At 41.5% G+C, this 19,907-nt stretch overlaps 1 protein-coding gene across 1 annotated transcript in view; it reads right to left on the reverse strand.

The window, feature by feature from the left end:
* Positions 1 to 203: 203 nt before the first annotated feature.
* ube2h (ubiquitin-conjugating enzyme E2H) overlaps positions 204 to 19,907 on the reverse strand; it is a 61,111-nt gene continuing 41,407 nt past the window's right edge. The window contains exons 2-7 of the mRNA XM_083658273.1: positions 11,970 to 12,046; positions 6,958 to 7,032; positions 6,814 to 6,853; positions 5,965 to 6,017; positions 4,303 to 4,431; positions 204 to 3,705 (exon numbers count right to left, since the gene is read on the reverse strand). Of these exons, the coding sequence (XP_083514399.1) occupies positions 3,581 to 3,705; positions 4,303 to 4,431; positions 5,965 to 6,017; positions 6,814 to 6,853; positions 6,958 to 7,032; positions 11,970 to 12,046 (499 nt within the window). The 3' untranslated portion in view covers positions 204 to 3,580. The remainder of the gene's footprint in view (positions 3,706 to 4,302; positions 4,432 to 5,964; positions 6,018 to 6,813; positions 6,854 to 6,957; positions 7,033 to 11,969; positions 12,047 to 19,907) is intronic.

The raw sequence follows: 19,907 nt of genomic DNA on the forward strand, positions 1-19,907 counted from the left end.
TGCTTTTTTATTACATTTCTCAACTTTTATATTTTCAGCACTCAAGTACAATACTGCATAAATGTAAAACAAAAAATAACTCCAATCTGAATACTTAAAACAGAAAACTCAAGATCAGAACATCTTCAGTGTGACAATTTAGCTGAACCATAACTTACACTTTTTTTTTTATATAACAGTGACGCTTGAAGATTGAGATTAAAAACAGAAAAGAAAAGCGTTTCTCTTTAATGAATAAATACACATATACAGGCAGCTTGGGAGAAAAGCACAAGTCAATTGTGAGTGTCAGGACTCTGCGTACAGCTTCGCAGGCTCCATTTCATTATGTGGGTAGATGTGGATCACAGGCCTCACACCACAGCCACTTTGAACACATCTCAAACATTCAGATGGCAATATACTGCCTATAGAACACATGTCTATATACTGCCTATAGAACGCTTGTCTATAATATCACAATAGTTAGTTCATTCTATTGAAATTGTATTTTTCTCCCTGCACCAATTAAAAATGCATCCTGTTGAAAGCTAACACCTAGTCAACACCCAAATCTCCCTCAGGCCAGTAGAGAGAAATGATTATCCTGTAGCTTTAAACAGTCAAACTGTTCAGTTAAATACTGGAAATTAAAAACAAACTAAAGCGGGGTAATCCCTATTCCAAAGTGGTGATTATGAGTACAGCATTTGACTAACTTATGCCTTTGGAGACAATCCAATCTATTGTATGGTGCTGAACCAAACGCTTGCTTTCTACACAGTTAGATCTATCAGACTCACTACAGGTCAAATGTCGCCCTAGCTTGAAATCACTCACATTCATCTGTACAACTCTGAGGACAAGCAGGTATGTCTATGGAGTATCTTACATTTACCACGCAACAGACGCTAACTAAAGATCAGATGAACAATGAATGCCTTATCAGATAATTATATCAAACTACCTAAGTCTATCCGTAATACAGCCATATATCATGTGTTGTTTAGTTGAAGTCACACCCAGCAAAAACTAATTAAGCTGACATGTCAAAAACACAGTTTAACAAGTTCAACAAATGTTAGCAAGATTTCCTCCCGTGCAATACCTTTTGGAGTGAAAAAGTTAATCACTATGTAAGATACAACCAAACTCATGTTTTTCCAAACCCAAGCCACAGAAGCCTCTACCATTCCTACGTCAGCTCAGTAAAGCCCAACGCAACCTACCCCGAGGTGGAACCCCTAATCTGTACAGAACAATGTTGAGGGGGAAAAATATGCGGGTGCCAAATCACATATTCTACAAGGTCAAAATGCAGGGAGAGGGGAAGAAAAAGGAGGTTGGGTAAAAACACTGTGCTTTTCCATTTTCTTTTGACCTTCATGGCTTTTTGGAAACATGGATTTTGGGACTCCTTCAATGGTCACCTTCCTTTTGTAATGAGGCACAGAAGACACTGCTGCATGAGGGAGTTGAGATCAGAGGTGATGAGATGATCTCGTCAAAATGTGCCTTGACACAACAGGTGCCATTCAGTTTCCTCAATCTCTCACTTGGGATGCGCAAAGCAACCAGTGAGTATTACTGCCATCTATGAAGTAAAGAGAAGGTGATGTACATTTCAAGGTTTCCTAGGTAGTTTGACTGCCATACTAGCCTCAAACAAGCAACACTTGGTCAGTGTTTCAGTTTCAACACTTGGAGTCTCATGAGGCTTTAAAGAGAGGTGTCGTATCATCACTGTACAAGGTAGATGCTGTAACAAAAACAAACGTGTCGATCCCCCATCGGGTGAAAAGGGAGAAGTACAACAGGAAACAAATGGGGAAAAAATTGTCGAAATCAAAGTTGTGATTTCCTTCTCTTCCCACATATCTTGGACTTAAAACTTCATAACCCACCACGTTGAATCAAGAGCGAATGACGCATGTCAAATCTGCATGCCCAAAATTAATTTCCCTCAACAAAAATTGCCACAAGCGTAGACTGTGACGACTTGTGTGATGCTCTATTTTGTCATCTTCTTCAAAATAGTGATTATGTGAAAAGGATGGGAGCTCCCCCCCTTTCATCTTGGCAGGCAGACAGAAGTGTGGGAGTCCAGTCAGACCAGTGTTAAGGGCAGGCAGACAGAAGTGTGGGAGTCCAGTCAGACCAGTGTTAAGGGCAGGCAGACAGAAGTGTGGGAGTCCAGTCAGACCAGTGTTAAGGGCAGGCAGACAGAAGTGTGGGAGTCCAGTCAGACCAGTGTTAAGGGCATGCGTCAGAGCCAACTCCAGCTAACAGTGGAATGTGAGGACCGGTACTACGCTAGCCTGATTCCGACACCATGATAGCTCATTTTCACTCGTATTTGCTTATTAACCATATGACCGTTTCAATGTTGCTATTATACTGAATTCACCGTCACCTGAACTAATAATGCTTCAGCTCTCGGCCTGGACGATTGTTCCTGACCAATCACAATTTGTTTTAATAACAGGGGTGTAATATGTGAGTGCAGGAGAATGCCTTCCTGCCCACAAAGTGGCCAGTCCAATGAGAAAGCTGGATGCTCACGTGCTTGAGCAGCCTCCTCATTGGAAATCAGTGCCATCTGCATGAACTGTAACATAACATGGTTAAAGCATAATCCTGCCATTTTCAACCTGGAACTTATTTTCTTCCCAATTTATATTGCATCAAATGAGTCTGCCAGCAATCTATACAACTGCCTCACTATAGAGTTACTTGTCTTGATTGCCTGGATGTGCTGCTCTCTAATAAAGTGCTATAGGGGCAAAGAATGCTCCCAAAATCTGCCCCAAAGTCTTTTTCGTATTACACGCATTACATTTTTGGCTTAATGCATTTTGCACTACTTTACACAGCGACGCATTTAGACAGACAGGTGCAGCCAGCTGTCAAAGAGTACACAGAAGTCCTACAGCAATAGCCAAGGTAGCATCTAAAGTGTGCAAGAAAAGCGCAACATCATTTTCATTTTCATCTTTTTATGGAGATGCCTCATTACAGAGCGAGCGGTCGATGATTGATGTGCTGAAAAAGACACAATGGGAGCTTTTGGGGTTACCTTTCGGCTCTATAAGTCTGTATTGGAGAGCTGCACATCCAAGCAAGCAGACCTAAACTGCTCTATAGTGAAGCAATTGACGAGATGGTCAGAATCTATCAGTATGATGGAAAACAATGGGGAAATCATTTCCTTGGTCAAAAATGGGGGTTTTCCCCCCCAGATTTTTTTAAAGAAGCAAATCTGAGTGGAAACAAAAATGAGACGTTCATGGGGAGAGATCCCAGCTACTACTACATGATCACACACACCTTAAGAAGGGAGGGATGGAGCGGACAGAGTGTGAAAGCAACCGCCACATTTGGGTAGGGAGAAAACGGCTACAGAATGGGAGGGGTGTCTGTCATATACACCAAAGGCTAGATATCCATAAAAATCCTTGTTTAGTAGTAATAATAATAATAATAATAAAAAAAATCAACTTGTTTAAATATGAATATTATAAGTCTGCTTTCTCATGGTTAGGAAATCAAATATAGTCTCTGTGGGGGTTAAAGGAGGACGGGCAGGGGGGGGCTCCTATCACTACAACTCCATGTCCTGGGCCTCGTCTTCTGAGAAGTCAGACATGGAGCTTTCAGACGAAGAGTCGCCGGCCCCCTCTTCCTGCTCCTTCAGAGCCTCCTCTGTTGCATATTTCTGGATGTATTCTGTGGAGAGAGAGAGGGAGAGAGAGAGAGAGAGAGACATAGAGGAAGAGTGTGAGGGAAGGATTAGGTGAGGTATTGTATGAGGTAAGAAGGAAACAGAGGCAGTGAATGAGAAAAAGAAAGAGATAGCATGGCTTGCGTCACATTACTTCACAGATTGGGAGGAGTACAAAGGGCTCACCCAGGAGATACTGGGAGAAGCAAAACACCCAGAGGATACACACACACACACAAGGTGCAAACAATGAAACGTACATGACATCAAAGAGCAGATTCGGAAGGGCAGTCTATAGCCAAAAGCTGTAATATCATTACAGACGACTGTACCAATGTACAATGTAATTTTGTCCTAAACACAATCGCATATGATATGACAATAAAAAAGGGCGGCAGGCATCCTGGACATAAAGCAAGACTAGACATCACATCCACACCATTGTGAGAGACTGCCACCTCCAGGAATGACACTACAAAGTGATCATCTTCAAAAGCGCCACTGATTCTCAGTGTGATATGCGACTGTAATCACAACTACTTTGAATCCTTTGTTGGACAAAGTAAACGCTAACACCAAAACAAGATGGAATGGAGCTGAACCTTTGATTTTCTGTTTGTACTCCTCTGGCCGGTGGAGGTACATGGCGGCTGCGTCTCCATTCAGGGGGTCGATGGGGTTTGGGTAGGCCAGCAGCTGGGGCAGGAACGACTCAAAGATGTTGGTCAGATCTGAAGCAGAAGACGACAGAATATCACTCGTACCAACTTGACCACATTAGCCCGTGAAATAACTATCTAATCAGTGATAGATATTTCGCTTCTTGGTCCTATACAAACGTAACCATTCATCTGACAGGACCTGATGGAGAAAACCTCACCTCATATTTTGCCAATGATATTTCTAATTTCATCAAACACTGTGCCGCCTCTGCTAATCTCCCAAATGAAAGGTGTTACAGTGCACCGCTGATGCTCATAATCAATTGACACAGATGTCAGTCATTGAATACCATATAAAGGCATCAGAGATGCTTGGTATGTACTATTGTAGGTACCAGACTTCAAATGTCAAATGCTCAGTCTGATGAAGAGTGACTACACTAATCCTTTTCACTAGCTCTGTGCTAACACTGGCTTGCTCTCCAAAGCTGAGGCCTACAAGAAAAACCTGCAATTCTGCTCCCATCTCCTGGGTGTCACTGTTGGGTCCATTCAAGCAGGGCAAACAAACACTTCCCTATCTCCATTGTATTATCATGTTTTGATGATTTAATCAGTTGCATTTGTTCCCTCTGTCTACAGAGACCAAATGCAGACAATGCTTGGCTGATTGGCCTAATCTCCCAATGCATTTTCCAACCTGATTCCATTACACAAAACATTTTGTATTCTACAAAAGTACAAACAAAGCTAAAAAAAAGAGAGGAAAGATTAGCTACTCAAAAGGGTCTAATTTGATTTGAGAAGAGAACAGAGTAATCTACCTCACACCCTCAGAACCAACTCTGGGATCTGGGACCTTGACAACATTAATGATAGTCCAATTAGAAAATTGATTCCCTTTCATATAAAAGCACTTCAATTGGTGAGTTAATTTAGTATCAAGTTAATTAAACACCATTTAGGGCGTTTTACATGCTCCTCTGGGTCATATCTGTGAATAGCAGTGAAAATAAAGAGGGTGGGCTGCTGAAACATCTGTTAGGGATATCACCATGAAGCCATTTCTATTGCTCAGCAGCTATCTTAGCCATGTGGAGGGGCTGTAATGAGAAATTAATGGGGAAATGTACAGGGGGAAGGGCATGGGGAGGCGGAGAGCGAGAGAGAGACACCATGACAGAGAGAAGAGAGCGAGAAGAGCAACTGGGTGATAAACACTAAGGACACTCACTGCCATTGCGAGTATGAGAGCATGTGCCCCCCCCCCCCTCTCTTTCTCAGCTGACACACACTAAATCATTGCTGTCGGGGTGAATGTTTTCTGACCTTGCTGGCTCAGGGTATTACCTTGTTAGTGTTCACTTCACCCCCCAGTAAGTAGATTAGGGCCACTACTGTACTATTGTCTAATGCTACAACACCAGCTAGCCAGGGGGCCAGCATTCACTCATTCAGCTTTTTGGTGCGGTTTCCACTTCTTTACACAGAAAAGGAATATGGAAAGAGATATGCATTCTGCTTGTGCTCCAGCTCCGCCCCCACCCCACCCCACCCCCACCCCCACCCCCACACACACACATACAGAGCAGAGCCACTCACCGTAAAGGGCTGTCCATGTCTGGTTGATGACATCTAAGCACACTGTCCCTGACCTGGGAACCGGACAAGAAAACAGAGGGAGAAGGGTAAAACCTTTTACATGCTACAGCATCAAAGCCCTCGCCGAATGCGCAGAGGGGTGCGGCGCGGCTGGCGAGCCTTCCGGCGCAGCTGCCGTGCAGCTCCCCGAAAATGTGACTCGACACAGCTGACGCGAACAGCGCAAGTATAATATACTATAGATGGGGAGATAACAGGCGAGAGTGAAAGTTATTACCAAGTATATGCCCTACATTTTCTCCTTGGGCTAACTTCTAGTCATTGACATCCTATAGTTCACGTGGGATAGCAATTCACATTTTCAAGAGGGGTCCTGACAAATTATCGTGTGCAGATTCCTATTCTGGCCTCCAAATCTAGTAAGAAGGCCCCTGATTATATGCTATATAAATGACTATATAACTGACTATATGCTATAACTGACTATGCTATATAACTGACTATATAACTGACTGAGGGTGAAAAAACAACTAAAGAAGGTATACGAGAGCGTTGCTCTTGGTTGTCCCTAGCAGAGGGTAAAAAGAGTTGAAACAAAGAACGTACTGTATGCATTGCGTTGGCAAATGGATTGACCTAAGACTTCACAATATGACATGACAGCAGCTGATTTAATGAGCTTTGGTGAGCTAGGCCTTCATATTCCTGTTGTCCACCAATAGTGTCAATTGATTTCTAATGTTTATGACACATACGTTTGAGTCAGTTCGTGTCCAGACAGTCCCCAAATAATGGAAACCCAATCAAAACATTGACACTTCAAAAAAAGTATGACTGGGGTCAACTTACGCTTCATCAATGTTGGGATGAAAAATCTTATTCATGAATCCTGAAAAGAAAAAAGGAAAGCAAAGATGAGAAGAGCGTAAATAGTGAGGTGAAAAGAGAAAATGGTAGCTTGTACTCCTGCATGCAACGTGAGAGAGACCCTACCTATTGATGGTGATTTGAAAGGGTATTTGTCGGGAAGATCTACTCGCACCTTCCACACGCCTCCCTCGTACGGCGCTGGACGTGACGACACACAGACAGAGAGAACACACTTAATTTCCAAATCAATTGGTCTAATATAGTGACATCATAGAGGAAGTGATTGTGCGTGTGCATGTGTATGTGTGAATGTGTGTGGGGGGGTGCTCTCCCAGAATAGCTGTATGTAACTGGAGCCTTGTGTGCCGTACTGGAACTAGAGAGCAGACACTGAAACACTGACACTTGTTGAGGAGTGAGGACAGACGCTCTCAACACAGTTTCCAGGCATCATAAACAGGGCAAACGCCCACTTCCTTTCTTTATTGATGTGTAAGTAGCAGGCTTCACTTCCTTTCTTTATTGATGTGTAAGTAGCAGGCTTCACTTCCTTTCTTTATTGATGTGTAAGTAGCAGGCTTCACTTCCTTTCTTTATTGATGTGTAAGTAGCAGGCTTCACTTCCTTTCTTTATTGATGTGTAAGTAGCAGGCTTCACTTCCTTTCTTTATTGATGTGTAAGTAGCAGGCTTCACTTCCTTTCTTTATTGATGTGTAAGTAGCAGGCTTCACTTCCTTTCTTTATTGATGTGTAAGTAGCAGGCTTCACTTCCTTTCTTTATTGATGTGTAAGTAGCAGGCTTCACTTCCTTTCTTTATTGATGTGTAAGTAGCAGGCTTCACTTCCTTTCTTTATTGATGTGTAAGTAGCAGGCTTCACTTCCTTTCTTTATTGATGTGTAAGTAGCAGGCTTCGGTGTGACAGATGTTGCGTGTGGCGTCGGTAAGAAGTGTTTCCTGCCGAGGAGGCCGGTCGCCCTCGTCAAACTTCCTCTGAAGCCTGGCTGCACTGCACATTACACTGCCTGGCTTTTCAATAATTGAAAAGGTTGTTTACCTACAACTCAATAGATTCCTAACCTCAAATGATCTCCTAGATAAACTCCAATCAGGTTTTCGCCCCCATCATAGCACAGAAACCGCGCTTACTAAAGTCATAAATGACATTAGAATGAACACAGACTCAGGCAAAAATTCGATTCTAGTGCTACTGGATCTTAGCGCTGCATTTGACACTGTTGACCACTCAATTTTATTGGACAGACTGGAAAACTGGGTTGGGCTTTCCGGTACGGTCCTCCAGTGGTTCAGGTCCTATCTTCAAGACAGGAAGTACTTCGTCTCCATTGGCAATTACACATCTGACCTAACTAGGATGACTTGTGGGGTGCCTCAAGGATCCATTATGGGGCCCGTTCTCTTCAACCTTTATATGCTCCCTCTAGGCCTAATTATGCAAAAAAACAAAGTAGCCTATCATAACTACGCAGATGACACTCAGTTGTATATAACTCTTTCCTCGGCTGACTATGCTCCCATAGAATCATTGTGCCAGTGCATTCATCAAACAAATAACTGGATGTGCCAGAATTTCCTACAGCTAAACAAAGACAAAACAGAGGTGATCGTCTTTGGTCCCAAAGAACAAAGGCTTAAAATCACTGCATGCCTTGAGTCTCGATCCCTGAAGCCTAAGGATCAAGTCAAAAATCTTGGTGTTATTATTGATTCCGATCTCAACTTTAACTCCCACATTAAGTCAATCAGAAAATCAGCTTTTTATCATCTTAAAAATATAGCGAGAATTAGGGGCTACATGTCTAGAAAAACTAATTCACGCCTTCATCTATAGTAGGTTAGACTACTGCAATAGCCTTTTCTCTGGTCTCTCCAAAAAAGAACTTAGGCAACTTCAGCTCATTCAGAATGCTGCTGCTAGAGTTCTAACGAAGACTGAGAAAGCTGATCATATCACTCCAGTTCTTAAGTCCTTACACTGGTTGCCAGTGTGTCATAGAATAGATTTTAAAATACTGTTATTAGTCTATAAATCACTTAATGGCCTAGGCCCTAAATACATAGCTGAATTGCTCCCACGCTACGAACCGTCTAGAACTCTTAGGTCAGCAGGGTCCAGCTTATTAACTGTCCCTAGGATCAAATCAAATCATGGGAAGGCCGCATTTACCCACTATGCTTCTGCTAGCTGGAACAAATTGCCTGAAAACCTCAGATCTGACCAAACCTTACTTATTTTTAAAAATAGACTAAAGACTTTTATGTTTACCGTCGCTTTTAACTGCTGACAGCTATTTCTCAATCACTATCATGTGTGTCTAGTCATGTTTATTATATAGTCTATTCCTCTATAAGTTTTTAGCTCTTTTTGCAACTGCTGCGCCTGTTGCTTAATGCACTTTTTATACCCTTTAAAAAAAAAAAAAAGTTTTGTTGTGGTGATGCTTTTAAATGTCCATGTTATTCTCTTCTTCTATTCTTTTATTTTCCTGTCAACCATTTTATGTGAAGCACTTTGAATTGCCTCTGTGTATGAAATGTGCTATACAAATAAACTTGACTTGACTTGGCCTCGTGAAGCCACTCTGTACGTTCCAACCAGGAGAATGATTCCTCTGTGGGCGGCTCAGGGCAGCTCTCACTGTCGCTTCACTCCACCTCAGACATCTTCACACATCTTACTCCTTTACAGTCATGTGAATCTGGTCTTATAGGCCCAGATTCAAAAGGTTTATTTGCTCAGGAAAGTCTAACGACAAGCAGAACTTTCGAGATCCCAAATGGAGGATGCACAAATATGTTACTATGTTTCATGTTGTGAGGAAGCAGGGTGAAACCAGATCCCAGGTCTAATATGTTACTATGTTTCATGTTGTGAGGAAGCAGGGTGAAACCAGATCCCAGGTCTAGTATGTTACTATGTTTCATGTTGTGAGGAAGCAGGGTGAAACCAGATCCCAGGTCTAGTATGTTACTATGTTTCATGTTGTGAGGAAGCAGGGTCAAACCAGATCCCAGGTCTAGTATGTTACTATGTTTCATGTTGTGAGGAAGCAGGGTCAAACCAGATCTCAGGTCTAATATGTTACTATGTTTCATGTTGTGAGGAAGCAGGGTCAAACCAGATCTCAGGTCTAATATGTTACTATGTTTCATGTTGTGAGGAAGCAGGGTGAAACCAGATCCCAGGTCTAATATGTTACTATGTTTCATGTTGTGAGGAAGCAGGGTCAAACCAGATCTCAGGTCTAATATGTTACTATGTTTCATGTTGTGAGGAAGCAGGGTGAAACCAGATCCCAGGTCTAATATGTTACTATGTTTCATGTTGTGAGGAAGCAGGGTGAAACCAGATCCCAGGTCTAATATGTTACTATGTTTCATGTTGTGAGGAAGCAGGGTGAAACCAGATCCCAGGTCTAGTATGTTACTATGTTTCATGTTGTGAGGAAGCAGGGTGAAACCAGATCCCAGGTCTAATATGTTACTATGTTTCATGTTGTGAGGAAGCAGGGTCAAACCAGATATCAGGTCTAATATGTTACTATGTTTCATGTTGTGAGGAAGCAGGGTCAAACCAGATCTCAGGTCTAATATGTTACTATGTTTCATGTTGTGAGGAAGCAGGGTGAAACCAGATCCCAGGTCTAATATGTTACTATGTTTCATGTTGTGAGGAAGCAGGGTCAAACCAGATCTCAGGTCTAATATGTTACTATGTTTCATGTTGTGAGGAAGCAGGGTGAAACCAGATCCCAGGTCTAATATGTTACTATGTTTCATGTTGTGAGGAAGCAGGGTGAAACCAGATCCCAGGTCTAGTATGTTACTATGTTTCATGTTGTGAGGAAGCAGGGTCAAACCAGATATCAGGTCTAATATGTTACTATGTTTCATGTTGTGAGGAAGCAGGGTCAAACCAGATCTCAGGTCTAATATGTTACTATGTTTCATGTTGTGAGGAAGCAGGGTGAAACCAGATCCCAGGTCTAATATGTTACTATGTTTCATGTTGTGAGGAAGCAGGGTCAAACCAGATCTCAGGTCTAATATGTTACTATGTTTCATGTTGTGAGGAAGCAGGGTGAAACCAGATCCCAGGTCTAATATGTTACTATGTTTCATGTTGTGAGGAAGCAGGGTCAAACCAGATCCCAGGTCTAGTATGTTACTATGTTTCATGTTGTGAGGAAGCAGGGTCAAACCAGATCCCAGGTCTAGTATGTTACTATGTTTCATGTTGTGAGGAAGCAGGGTCAAACCAGATCCCAGGTCTAGTATGTTACTATGTTTCATGTTGTGAGGAAGCAGGGTCAAACCAGATCCCAGGTCTAATATGTTACTATGTTTCATGTTGTGAGGAAGCAGGGTCAAACCAGATCTCAGGTCTAATATGTTACTATGTTTCATGTTGTGAGGAAGCAGGGTCAAACCAGATCCCAGGTCTAATATGTTACTATGTTTCATGTTGTGAGGAAGCAGGGTCAAACCAGATCCCAGGTCTAATATGTTACTATGTTTCATGTTGTGAGGAAGCAGGGTCAAACCAGATCTCAGGTCTAATATGTTACTATGTTTCATGTTGTGAGGAAGCAGGGTGAAACCAGATCCCAGGTCTAGTATGTTACTATGTTTCATGTTGTGAGGAAGCAGGGTGAAACCAGATCCCAGGTCTAATATGTTACTATGTTTCATGTTGTGAGGAAGCAGGGTCAAACCAGATCCCAGGTCTAGTATGTTACTATGTTTAATGTTGTGAGGAAGCAGGGTGAAACCAGATCCCAGGTCTAATATGTTACTATGTTTCATGTTGAGAGGAAGCAGGGTCAAACCAGATCCCAGGTCTAATATGTTACTATGTTTCATGTTGTGAGGAAGCAGGGTCAAACCAGATCTCAGGTCTAATATGTTACTATGTTTCATGTTGAGAGGAAGCAGGGTGAAACCAGATCTCAGGTCTAATATGTTACTATGTTTCATGTTGAGAGGAAGCAGGGTCAAACCAGATCCCAGGGCCACTTTCTGGGACACATTCGCCTGATGAGGATTCACCACTGAATTAGGAAATGTGTTTTATGTGTCAGGGGAAAAAGGGAACAGAAAAGTGAAGCACTTACTTCCTGGTGGTCCAAAAAACTTGACTACAAATTCATTGAGTCCGCTGAGGATGGTGACTTCATGCTTGCTCTCAATGCTGTCAAGGCTGTTAAGGACAACTGCAGTTTGGCTTCATATCAACATATCATAAACACACACAATCTACATGACATATGGTACTAATTCATTGCTAATATTGTCAAAACAATTGGACCTTTCTGGAATGACAATTTATGTTTGGTGGTTCTAGCAGAAAAAACAGAACATAAATTACAAGGAAGACGAAGACGAGAGCAGAATGTGACCTCCTCTCCATCCCCACCCCTAAACCCTGTCTCATTCCCCTAACATCATACACAGTTATGAGGACTAAAGAGAGAAATGATCGCTTTTGACAGATAATGAAAACTAATCAATGCAGGGAAATTCCACTGGGATTATGCAGCGGCCCCCAATCTACTGCCCAACATTCAGAAGAATCGGCTTCAATATGATGAACATTAGCTGCATGCAGATTCTCTGCACACCGATGCAGGACACTGTACTGCCTACAAATACAAAAACATCCCCACTCTCAATGTGAAGTTTCAGTCATTGCAAACCCATAAATGCAACACACACACACACACACACACACACACACACACACACACACACACACACACACACACACACACACACACACACACACACACACACACACACACACACACACACACGTGGAATAAAAAAGAATCACACAAAATAGAAGGAAATGGTGGAAGGGAAAGCAGAAAAAAAAGTCCACATCTCTGAAACATTCTCTCAGCTCTTTTCTAGGTTGCATTTGCTCCGCACGAACAAAACAGCCAAAGAACGTATTGAGTCTAAGTGTTGCACATATTTGCCCACTCCTGATTTGGGCTTTTGTGTAGCAATTGCAGATCAAACTCTCTACTGAAGGGACCGTTCAGCAGAGCTAGATTTATTTTATTTATTTAGCCTTTATTTAAACAGGTAAATCACATTGAGACCGAGGTCTCATTTACAAGTGCGATCTGAATAGAGAGCATTCAGCAGAGTTAGGGACCGTTCAGCGGAGCTAGGGACCGTTCGGCAGAGTTAGGGACCGTTCAGCAGAGCTAGGGACCGTTCAGCAGAGTTAGGGACCGTTCAGAGCAGAATTAGGGACCGTTCGGCAGAGTTAGGGACCGTTCAGCGGAGCTAGGGGCCGTTCAGCAGAGTTAGGGACCGTTCAGAGCAGAATTAGGGACCGTTCGGCAGAGTTAGGGACCGTTCGGCAGAGTTAGGGACCGTTCGGCAGAGTTAGGGACCGTTCGGCAGAATTAGGGACCGTTCGGCAGAGTTAGGGACCGTTCGGCAGAGTTAGGGACCGTTCAGCGGAGCTAGGGGCCGTTCAGCAGAGCTAGGGACCGTTCAGCAGAGCTAAGGACGGTTCAGCAGAGCTAAGGACGGTTCAGCAGAGCTAGGGGCCCCAGCCATCAGTGGATCAGATTCCACGAGCAGTCTTTTTCCAAACACTGCACCTCTCTTTACATGACACGTATACATTGCACAGGCAGCACACTCACAGACCCACACAGGCCTCCTTCCACCTGTCATTCTCTAACAACCCCCTTGGGGATGAAACACAGGTCCCCACTGAGCAACACAGCAGAAGAGGCTGTATAGGCACACTGAAGGCCTGATGTGCAGCTAATTTACACAATAACCTACTAACATACTCCTAACACAATATGCTCTCTAGCTTGGCTCTAGTATCCTTGTGGGGCAACTGGATTCACGTGAGATCATGAGATCAGGATCACATGACAATTCCATCTTGCCCCCAATCTATTGGCTTGAATCCGAACCATCACTGGTTCACACCAATCAGCATCCAGAGGCAGCTACGGGTGGGATTTAGGTGCGACGCCAGCGAGAGATGGAGCCCGTGATAGACAGATGGTTCATTCAATAACCTGCCAGGTATTTTTTGAAAGTGCCTGCCCTTTGAAACGGTTTCCCAAGTGACTCACTGGATTTTCTTAATGACGGTTGACAGTATTTATGGAGTGATAAAAAGAGATTCCCACTGTAAAAACCTTTGGGTCTAATATGTCACCAAAATGAAATGAAAGAATTTTGAACCTGGCTTTATCCAATGTTCAGATTCCTGTTCTGGAATGGTGATATCTATTAATAAAAAAGTACTTATTCACCTGTAGTGTCTGTTTTGGTAGGGATATTATTTATGTGATTTTCAAAACGTTCCGCTCATAGGATTCCTTAAGAGTTTTTTTCTCCTCTCCTTTAGAACATAATTGAGCACACAAAAATCCACTGAGTTTGGTTTTGCTGCAATTAACCCACAGAAAAAAAAGAGTTATCTTGTGTAGCCAACCAAGGTCAATTGTCAGCAACACTTCTGCAAACCGCCTAGCCATGATATTCAACCTATAACCTCATATCCATTTCATATTTTTGCAATGCTTCTCTACACTTAGATGGTCTTGTTTTCAAACTCCCTTATCACGCAATAAAGCAACTTTCGGACCAAAACAATTTTCTGACCACTTCAGTTGAGAACATTCAGCTGCAGCTTTGTGCTCTATATGAGATTGGTGAAGGAAAGGCTTTCAGAATTGCTTGGATTTGACTGTCTTGATGCAGCCCACTCCAGAAGACTGAGTAACTGACACCATGCAAATGAACAGATGCTAGGCTGTCATCTGCAGTGAGAGTGAGTGATAATAACACTTGAATTGCACATGACTCAAGCAACACAGATTCCCAACACATTTTAATAGGGTGGCAGGATCTTGGGACTTTGAAAATAAAAACACACACTGGATATGGATATTAAGGTAGGCTGTTTATCTTCCTAACATGATCCACCTCCAAACCTCCAAACAGGCGGAGCTTTAGATCATTTGCATTCCCACCAAACATCTGCCATAGGAGATGTCTTCCCCTGTGAGACGAGCGAAATAATCGGTTAGCGTTTCTCTCTGTTCCTGCCCATTAAAAATGGCAGCTACTCCACTTACAGACATAATTACAATAATCACAGACCCATAAGGATGTGTTCGCGTATTCTCTTTTATTCAAAGAACCACATGGCTAAATCCAACATTATGCAGGGTATGCGGGAATCCTGAAGTTAAATTCAATACCTTTTAAGAACTTTTTTTAAGACATTTTCAATATATTTTAAGACCTCAACGCCACTTTCGTCACATCAGCGATAGATGTAAATCACAAGTTTCATCACGATACGATATTATATACATTCTTTGGATGACGATACGATATTTGCTGATATCACAAAGCCTGCCACGATACGATTTCGATTCAATTCAGGGGTCTGCGATCGATATGAAACAATATGCCCATTTAACACAATCATCATCATCATCATAACTAAAAGGGAGCAAGTGGGCTCTGCGATTTTTGTCCCAGAGGTAATGTCACTCAACTGGAAGTGATGTCATCAGTGATGTCACTTGAGCGATTGTGCATTGGGAGTGAGCAACACACACACACTGATGATGTCATAGGCATTTGTGATCATCAGTGATGTCAAAAATTCAATACAATAACATACAATGTAATAATTCAAAAATAGTTTTTAATACTTTTTAAGGGCCTTAATTTTCCCTAAATAGATTTATCAACTTTATACCCTGTTATGGCTATGTGGATATGCTCTACCCAGCCCTCATCATTCTCCATCCCAACTCTAGTATGTATGTAGAGCTCATCAGACAGATTATCCAGGGTATGAGAGCTGAGAAACTCTAGTATGTATGTAGAGCTCATCAGACACATTATCCAGTATAGAGCTAAGAAACTCTAGTATGTATGTAGAGCTCATCAGATACATTATCCAGTATAGAGCTAAGAAACTCTAGTATGTATGTAGAGCTCATCAGACACATTATCCAGTATAGAGCTAAGAAACTCTAGTATGTATGTAGAGCTCATCAGATACATTATCCAGTATAGAGCTAAGAAACTCTAGTATGTATGTAGAGCTCATCAGACAGAGTATCCAGTGTAGAGCTAAGAAACTCTAGTATGTATGTAGAGCTCATCAGACACATTATCCAGTATAGAGCTAAGAAACTCTAGTATGTATGTAGAGCTCATCAGACAGAGTATCCAGTGTAGAGCTAAGAAACTCCAGTATGTATGTAGAGCTCATCAGACAGAGTATCCAGTATAGAGCTAAGAAACTCTAGTATGTATGTAGAGCTCATCAAACACATTATCCAGTATAGAGCTAAGAAACTCTAGTATGTATGTAGAGCTCATCAGACAGAGTATCCAGTGTAGAGCTAAGAAACTCTAGTATGTATGTAGAGCTCATCAGACACATTATCCAGTATAGAGCTAAGAAACTCTAGTATGTATGTAGAGCTCATCAGACAGAGTATCCAGTGTAGAGCTAAGAAACTCCAGTATGTATGTAGAGCTCATCAGACAGAGTATCCAGTATAGAGCTAAGAAACTCTAGTATGTATGTAGAGCTCATCAAACACATTATCCAGTATAGAGCTAAGAAACTCTAGTATGTATGTAGAGCTCATCAGACACATTATCCAGTATAGAGCTAAGAAACTCTAGTATGTATGTAGAGCTCATCAGACACATTATCCAGTGTAGAGCTAAGAAACTCTAGTATGTATGTAGAGCTCATCAGACAGAGTATCCAGTATAGAGCTAAGAAACTCTAGTATGTATGTAGAGCTCATCAGACACATTATCCAGTATAGAGCTAAGAAACTCTAGTATGTATGTAGAGCTCATCAAACACATTATCCAGTGTATGAGAGCTGAGAAACTCTAGTATGTATGTAGAGCTCATCAGACACATTATCCAGTGTATGAGAGCTGAGAAACTCTAGTATGTATGTAGAGCTCATCAGACACATTATCCAGTGTATGAGAGCTGAGAAACTCTAGTATGTATGTAGAGCTCATCAGACACATTATCCAGTGTAGAGCTAAGAAACTCTAGTATGTATGTAGAGCTCATCAGACACATTATCCAGTATAGAGCTAAGAAACTCTAGTACGGTATGTATGTAGAGCTCATCAGACACATTATCCAGTGTAGAGCTAAGAAACTCTAGTATGTATGTAGAGCTCATCAGACACATTATCCAGTGTATGAGAGCTGAGAAACTCTAGTATGTATGTAGAGCTCATCAGACACATTATCCAGTGTAGAGCTAAGAAACTCTAGTATGTATGTAGAGCTCATCAGACAGAGTATCCAGTATAGAGCTAAGAAACTCTAGTATGTATGTAGAGCTCATCAAACACATTATCCAGTATAGAGCTAAGAAACTCTAGTATGTATGTAGAGCTCATCAGACACATTATCCAGTATAGAGCTAAGAAACTCTAGTATGTATGTAGAGCTCATCAGACACATTATCCAGTGTAGAGCTAAGAAACTCTAGTATGTATGTAGAGCTCATCAGACAGAGTATCCAGTATAGAGCTAAGAAACTCTAGTATGTATGTAGAGCTCATCAGACACATTATCCAGTATAGAGCTAAGAAACTCTAGTATGTATGTAGAGCTCATCAAACACATTATCCAGTGTATGAGAGCTGAGAAACTCTAGTATGTATGTAGAGCTCATCAGACACATTATCCAGTGTATGAGAGCTGAGAAACTCTAGTATGTATGTAGAGCTCATCAGACACATTATCCAGTGTATGAGAGCTGAGAAACTCTAGTATGTATGTAGAGCTCATCAGACACATTATCCAGTATAGAGCTAAGAAACTCTAGTATGTATGTAGAGCTCATCAGACACATTATCCAGTATAGAGCTAAGAAACTCTAGTATGTATGTAGAGCTCATCAAACACATTATCCAGTGTATGAGAGCTGAGAAACTCTAGTATGTATGTAGAGCTCATCAGACACATTATCCAGTGTATGAGAGCTGAGAAACTCTAGTATGTATGTAGAGCTCATCAGACACATTATCCAGTGTATGAGAGCTGAGAAACTCTAGTATGTATGTAGAGCTCATCAGACACATTATCCAGTATAGAGCTAAGAAACTCTAGTATGTATGTAGAGCTCATCAGACACATTATCCAGTGTAGAGCTAAGAAACTCTAGTATGTATGTAGAGCTCATCAGACACATTATCCAGTGTATGAGAGCTGAGAAACTCTAGTATGTATGTAGAGCTCATCAGACACATTATCCAGTGTAGAGCTAAGAAACTCTAGTATGTATGTAGAGCTCATCAGACAGAGTATCCAGTATAGAGCTAAGAAACTCTAGTATGTATGTAGAGCTCATCAAACACATTATCCAGTATAGAGCTAAGAAACTCTAGTATGTATGTAGAGCTCATCAGACACATTATCCAGTATAGAGCTAAGAAACTCTAGTATGTATGTAGAGCTCATCAGACACATTATCCAGTGTAGAGCTAAGAAACTCTAGTATGTATGTAGAGCTCATCAGACAGAGTATCCAGTATAGAGCTAAGAAACTCTAGTATGTATGTAGAGCTCATCAGACACATTATCCAGTGTATGAGAGCTGAGAAACTCTAGTATGTATGTAGAGCTCATCAGACACATTATCCAGTATAGAGCTAAGAAACTCTAGTATGTATGTAGAGCTCATCAGACACATTATCCAGTATAGAGCTAAGAAACTCTAGTATGTATGTAGAGCTCATCAGACACATTATCCAGTATAGAGCTAAGAAACTCTAGTATGTATGTAGAGCTCATCAGACACATTATCCAGTATAGAGCTAAGAAACTCTAGTATGTATGTAGAGCTCATCAGACACATTATCCAGTATAGAGCTAAGAAACTCTAGTATGTATGTAGAGCTCATCAGACACATTATCCAGTATAGAGCTAAGAAACTCTAGTATGTATGTAGAGCTCATCAGACACATTATCCAGTGTATGAGAGCTGAGAAACTCTAGTATGTATGTAGAGCTCATCAGACACATTATCCAGTGTAGAGCTAAGAAACTCTAGTATGTATGTAGAGCTCATCAGACACATTATCCAGTATAGAGCTAAGAAACTCTAGTATGTATGTAGAGCTCATCAGACAGAGTATCCAGTATAGAGCTAAGAAACTCTAGTATGTATGTAGAGCTCATCAGACACATTATCCAGTATAGAGCTAAGAAACTCTAGTATGTATGTAGAGCTCATCAGACACATTATCCAGTGTAGAGCTAAGAAACTCTAGTATGTATGTAGAGCTCATCAGACACATTATCCAGTGTAGAGCTAAGAAACTCTAGTATGTATGTAGAGCTCATCAGACACATTATCCAGTATAGAGCTAAGAAACTCTAGTATGTATGTAGAGCTCATCAGACAGAGTATCCAGTATAGAGCTAAGAAACTCTAGTATGTATGTAGAGCTCATCAGACACATTATCCAGTATAGAGCTAAGAAACTCTAGTATGTATGTAGAGCTCATCAGACACATTATCCAGTGTATGAGAGCTGAGAAACTCTAGTATGTATGTAGAGCTCATCAAACACATTATCCAGTGTATGAGAGCTGAGAAACTCTAGTATGTATGTAGAGCTCATCAGACACATTATCCAGTATAGAGCTAAGAAACTCTAGTATGTATGTAGAGCTCATCAGACAGAGTATCCAGTGTATGAGAGCTGAGAAACTGGAACACAGAGAGAGACAAAGTGAACACGAATAAGACACAGACGGAAAGAATAATCAAACGAGTGCAATAGACTGATAATTAGGGTTGCTCCGATCACATCTTTTGCCACCGATCACCGATTGCCGATCACCTACTGTATGAGAAATATCTGCCCAACCGATCATCGACCGATCACCGATTACAGAATGTTCTTTATAGTTCAGTCCAGTTCTCTCAGTTCAGTTTATAAAGGAACAAAAATACTCCATTCCGGGATTTCCCTGTTACACAAGAAA

The sequence above is a fragment of the Poromitra crassiceps genome, assembly GCF_964638095.1.
Source record: "Poromitra crassiceps genome assembly, chromosome: 2".
Lineage (NCBI taxonomy): Eukaryota > Metazoa > Chordata > Actinopteri > Beryciformes > Melamphaidae > Poromitra > Poromitra crassiceps.